The sequence below is a fragment of the Sinocyclocheilus anshuiensis genome, unplaced genomic scaffold (assembly GCF_001515605.1).
Source record: "Sinocyclocheilus anshuiensis isolate Anshui unplaced genomic scaffold, SAMN03320099.WGS_v1.1 scaffold627, whole genome shotgun sequence".
Classification (NCBI taxonomy): Eukaryota; Metazoa; Chordata; class Actinopteri; order Cypriniformes; family Cyprinidae; genus Sinocyclocheilus; species Sinocyclocheilus anshuiensis.
The window spans coordinates 1,627,194-1,633,412 of record NW_015549703.1 but is presented as its reverse complement, the minus strand read 5'-3'; the positions used below and the strand labels follow the sequence as shown (position 1 = coordinate 1,633,412).

The 6,219-nt window shown below is 36.6% G+C and overlaps 1 protein-coding gene across 1 annotated transcript in view; it reads right to left on the bottom strand.

Annotated features, from left to right (window-relative positions):
- Nucleotides 1-6,219, bottom strand: part of LOC107660610 (receptor tyrosine-protein kinase erbB-4-like) — a 391,742-nt gene that overhangs the window by 90,548 nt on the left and 294,975 nt on the right. Inside the window, exons 8-10 of the mRNA XM_016449970.1 lie at nucleotides 5,580-5,693; nucleotides 3,793-3,919; nucleotides 2,701-2,774 (exon numbers count right to left, since the gene is read on the bottom strand). Of these exons, the coding sequence (XP_016305456.1) occupies nucleotides 2,701-2,774; nucleotides 3,793-3,919; nucleotides 5,580-5,693 (315 nt within the window). The remainder of the gene's footprint in view (nucleotides 1-2,700; nucleotides 2,775-3,792; nucleotides 3,920-5,579; nucleotides 5,694-6,219) is intronic.

Here is a 6,219-nt window from a genome sequence, read left to right as displayed (position 1 = left end):
ATGTAAAAATTTAACCCAATGGTGGGGTTAGTCCATATTTGACCCAAAGTTGGGTTGAAACAACCCAGCATCTTTTAGAGTGTACACTACCGGATTCTGACTGGTCAATCACAGAATTCTATGATCAAATAATGTTGTATAATGACTGTCTATTTAAATGAATCAGTTGGAACTGAGTGTCTAAGACTTGTGGAAATGTTCATGCTTTAAAATATTTTAGTAAAAAAATTTACAGTATACAGCCTGTTTACCACATACTGTATTTTTGCATTGGTGCATACACTACTGTTCAAAAGATTGCGGTCAGAAAGCAATGTATGCTTTTATTAAGCAAGGATGCACTGATCAAAAGAGACAGTAAGGACATTTATAAAATTTCAGAAGATTTTAATTCCCAATACATGCTGTGCCTTCTTGACTTCATCAAAAAAAAAAAATCATGTTTCTACAAAAATAGTATGCAAAACAACCGTTTTCTACATTGTTAATATTAATAAATGTAATAAATACACACACGCACACGCACACGCACACACACACACACACACACACACACACACACACACACACACAAAGTTGGAGAAATATATTACATATCATCATTAAAAGGCTGCAAAATACTGAGATATTTTACTGTATTTCCTGTATCCCATATTTTCTGTATCTCCCAGTGCTAACCCCTTCCTCAAGGCTTGAGAGCAGAGGATAAATCAGGTCAGCCTCTTCAGTCCATCTCTCTAGAGAGATGATTCACACAGGGCTCAAGCTGAAGGCAGTGCCGGCAAGAGCCGCAGGCATTTCCAAAAATCTTCAAATATTGGTGGGGAAGCATCCGACTGAGGCTATGAAATGTTAGTTTAATGTCAGTCAGGGTTGTTTGGGGTTTACTGGGAGTCATACAAAAATTAAATAACATACTTGGTCGGTGCTAAGGAACAGGGGTTATGCGTTTACAGCCATCTGAAGGGTCTTTATTTGCAGCTGCAACTCCTGCAGCTAGATGACCTTCTTCATGTGTTGTACACTGAATTCAGTCAAACTGAGTAAACACATTAAATTTAAAAACCCACTGTAAAGAAATACATATAAGCAGGCGCCTCTGAATCTGTCAGTCTTCAAGCTGGGGTCACAGAGCAGAAATAACACCATGCCAGTGAAGACGTTGTTCTGTCAGAGACTGTGGCCACCTGCATATAGATGTGACAGCCTGACATGCATGCCTCACTGACTTGGAGAGCCCTCTTCGCTGTCACCATGGAAAGAGAGAGCCAGAGAGGTAAAGAGTGAAAGGGAGAGAGAGAAAGAAGTGTTTTCAACTGCTTTCATGTTTCTTGTGAGCCAAGAGTTCTGATCTCCTGTGGGAAGCTCTCCTCAGTTGGAGAAATCTCCCTCATCATGTATTCATCATATATAGGGCCTCCCCGCTGAGAAATGGACACTCGTACAAACACAAACCCCTTTACACACATCAGACACACACACACACAAATCTACAAACGCACAAACACACTACTGTAGATCTTCCTCTGTGATTTGTTCCATGTGTTTTTGATGTATTTTTCAATAAGACAGGTGGATTATGTAAACCTGGACATGTGAATCAGCTATTTTTTCACAGGCCCTTCTTTATGAAAGTATATTAATGGCTCTGTTCTAAAACGTAAAAAGCTGCCTTGCTGTTTACTCTCTGTTACCTTCTAAGGCAGCACCCTTACTGATTTGGAACCTTATGACCGAAGGCTTTGGAATACTGTCAGTGTGTTACACAAATAAAGCTCTTTACGAAAAGAGCACAGGAAATGTGACTCAACTGAAAAATTTCAGTTTGTGTTAGCATGTTGCTAAGCTAAAAACATGATGATCTAATAAGCATAAAGGTTAATTCGAACAAACTACTTTTATTTACACTACCATTTGGGATTGATATTATTTATTTAAATGTTTTTTAAAGAAGTCTATTATGTCTTCCAAAGCTGCATTTATTGATTAATAATACAGTAAAAACAGTAATATTATGAAAAAATATTAAAATAACTGTTTTCCACTTTAATGTATTTGGTATTTTATACCTATGATGGCAAAGCTGAATTTCTCTAGTTTTCCATGTCAAATGATCCTTCAGAAATCATTCTAATATGCTGATTTGGTGCTGAAGAAGAAACATTTATTATTATTATCATCAGTTGTGCTGCTCAATATTTTTTGTGTAAACTATGATACATAGCTTTTTTAAAGTTCAAACGAACAGCATTTATTTTAAATTAATTTTTTTGTAACATTTAATGTCTTCGCTGTCTCTTTTGTTAATTTTAATGTGTTCTTACTGAATAAAAGTAAGAATTTATTTTACCAAAAACTTTGCAGGCAGCATGAGTTAGAAATAGATTCATATCAATTCCAGATTAAATCAATTAATTGATTAATTAAAAAAATACTATAAATGTGACATAGCTAGTCAATGTTGCCATACAACATAAAATAAATTAAATAAAGTATGTGCCTGCCAGAGGAGGACAGGTTCCCCTTGCTCAGTACTGGTTCATCTCAAGGTATTTTCAATGTCATTTTTAACTTGCTTATTTTGTAAAAGGTCTGTAAGCCGCTATTTGTTTATCAAAGATGCTTTGAAACAATATGCATTATCATATTACCATTACTATTATGTAAAAACCCAATCCAAATAAAACTAACTTGACTTACCGGTGATCTCTCGAACGGTGCGGAACACGTTGAGTTTTTCTGGATCCAGGGGCTCTATGTTGTGGTATACGTCCCTGTAATACACATTAAGATTGAAGCAAATACACATTATACTCAGTATATGATGAGAGCCACATCTTTACAGTCAAGAAAATCTGCCATTTTGCTAAAAGATGAAGCTGATTGTGTAACAAGCTCTTAAATCTAACTCTGAGAAGAGTCAAGCAGAAGACTATTAACACAAATGCACTCTGACCAGTGCCTTCTGACCCCATCCATCCCAGTATGCTGCATTTTCTCCATCTTTTCCAAGTCTCCATGCCTTATGCTGTTCTGTTGCGTAGTATAGCAGGTTTTAATAGCACCATTGAGCTGAAGATCTTCGGGGAGGACATGTCCAGAACACCTGCTGACGCAGTGTATGTAAGTGTGCGCGTGGGGAATACGTGTAAGAAGTATGTGCACTCCATATCAGTTTGTGTTGGAGATGATGTCATCTGTATGCCTATCAGGATGTGCGTATGTGTGCACATGGCTTTTCCCAGCATGCAACGGCTGCTGGCCCTGGATTGCTCTTTAAGAGCAGAGTCAGCTATATGGGGTTAGAGGGCCGGCCAATCAGGCGCAGTGGGATCAGAAAGAGGCCACTGGAGGGAGCGGGTCAACCAGAGGTCAAATGACTTCTTGACAATCTGACAATCAAATATGTCACAGCACTTATATAAAGAGGGGGCAGCACATTTCTCATATAAAATCACATTAACTGTGGCCGTCTGGAGAGTCAGTAAGTCTCGTAGGTCTTGCTTGACTGTCTAAACTCGCAAAGTGTGTTAACGGCACTTTTAATGCGTGCTATTAAACTGGCCAGTGTAGTTTTTTTTTTTTTTTACACAGCCATGATGTGAAGGCTTTCTCTAGTGCTTTTCTTCTACATGAATCCCCTCCTGCATCATTAAAGCTGATGTTATCTGATAAAAAGAAGCAGCATAGGTCAAATGGCTTCTGACAATCCAATATCCGATATTCAGCTGTAAAGAAGAGCGTAATGGCTGTGAAGCGAGTCAACGGAGATTGTGAAGAAGCCACTCTCACCCTTTAATGCCTGTGATGAGGAACACCAGGTTTCCGTTGATCTTGGTGCAGTTGATGAATCTGTCGATGTTGCTGGAGTCGACGGTTTGAGCCGTCTGAAGGCTAGCAGTGCCGATCCCATCGCATGCTGCAACATAAACCAGAAAACTGTGTAAAATAGAGATTTCAGATCATGTTTGATTAAAACTTTTAGAGAAAAAAATAGACCCTTTAAGAAATTGGTAAGCAAGGTTTTGACTGTTTCTATTATTACTGCAGTATGTGGAAACTAGTAACAAGCTACTAACACAGAAGTTATTCAACAGAGCAATATCTTTTCAAATGTTTAACAATGAGATTTTTTTTTTAAATTTTCAATCAGAGCAGAGTTTGAAATTAATCAGACTACCCTATGTTAAATGAGAGAGAGATGACATTCTAGAAAAGCGTTTATTGCCTCAGTTCACTGTGCATAATACATGTACTGTAATGCATTGTTTTAATTCACAATACACCGCTGCTTGCTGGACAAAGTAGCTTGTTTACTGGAAAGGCTGATAACAGCTGAGTGACTTGTCGCACTATTGAAAAATGTAGTTCATTTAATAGTTATTTATTCTCCAAGGCTGGTGGTAACTTTGTGTTCATCACCTCTGTCATGAAAAAATCCACTGAGCAAAATGACAGAATGATTGTGAAAGCCTCTTACATTGTTTGAAGGAGATCTGGATCCTGATAGAAAATCGGGCCATACCAACTTAAGGTGGTTAAGATGTTTTAGTAATGTGGTAGATGGTTTGTTTGTTGGTGCAAGGTCTGATCTATCATCTAGGGGTGCTATTCCCAAAAGCACTGTTAGCTAACTATGGTGGCAAGTTTCACTGAACTCTATTGGTAACGATGGAACTTGTGACAATAGTTGCTTTTGGGAAACGCACCGCTGATCAGCTAATGACAAAAAAAGTCGATGTAGTAACAACAACTACAGTAACCAGTGAACTTCACTACAAGTTTATGCTTATAAATAAATAAATAAGTAAAAAACAATATCTGTCTGTCTATAGCATTAGTAGTATCATGTATTTTTAAGTGTCAAGTAGTTGTATATTGCATTCAATTGTTTATTTTCTTTGTTTTCAGAGAAAAAAAACATGTATATACAGTACATTATAGAGTATGATATAAATAATAATATAATATAAATGTGTATATTTTGTAAATATATAAAATTATAATATATAATTTTAATTATTACAATCTATTGTTTCGATTGTTTAAACGATTGTTTCTTTTCTTTGTTTTCAGAGAAAAAAGTACATAAATGATATGATACAATATGAATAATTATATAATTTAAATTAAATATATTTTTTAAATCAGTGTTGTTATTATTAACTAAAATGAATTATATTTAAATTAGATACATTTATAAATCCATTTTGTTATTAACTAAAACTATTAAAAAAAATCATTTTTGTTAAGTAAAATAAAGCTGAAATAAAATACAACATAAATGTTATGAGAAAATTAAAGTAGAAATGTGGAACCTGAAATAATAAAGTTTAAGCTAAAGTACTAAACTGATTAAAACTACAACTAAAATAAAAATACTATAATTATATACGATAAGAGTCAATATTACTATAACTGTAAATAAATAATACTAAAATAATAATGTTATGAATAAAGGAGTGTGTTCAACAGAAGTTAAGCTTTAGTTTTGGTATCACAAATTGTGAAATTTCACTGGTATTGGTACTGAGAACTTTGATGAGCATTTTGGTGAGTTTGATGGTGCGTGTAATCACCTTTTGGGCAAATATCAGTGCAGGGGATGCACATCTTGATTCTGTTCTCCTCCACCTCCATCTTGTTGCTGGGACAGGCTTTGACACAGGAGCTGTGGTCCACCACAAAGTTATCTGTCACACCACACACAGAGGCAGAACAAACGGTCAGACGGCGGCGTGCCCCTGAGCAAACTCTAAGCAATCTCTGTGAAAAAGGCCATTGACATTTTGTAATGGTAGAGAAGAAACATCCATTCTCAGACAGAAACCATTAACACATCCGCGCCGACGCAGTGGGGACCGTGACTGTGGCGTGTGTGCGTGATGGAAAGAGCCCATTTCCGGCAGAGACTGTGCAGCCTGGCATCCATCACCAGAGAGGAGAGAGGGGATCATGGAGGGACAGATAAAGGAAGATGGAGCTCTCAAGTGCGAACATCTCTCTTCACCTCTTACATGTAATGTGAATCTCAGACTCTTACAGTGAAGAACTAGACATTACATTTACATTTATTCATTTAGCAGACGCTTTTATCCAAAGCGACTTACAAATGAGGACAATGGAAGCAATCAGAATCAACAAAAGAGCAATGATACGCAAGTGCTTTGACAAGTCTCAGTTAACTTAACACAGTACACATAGCAAGGTTTTTTTTTT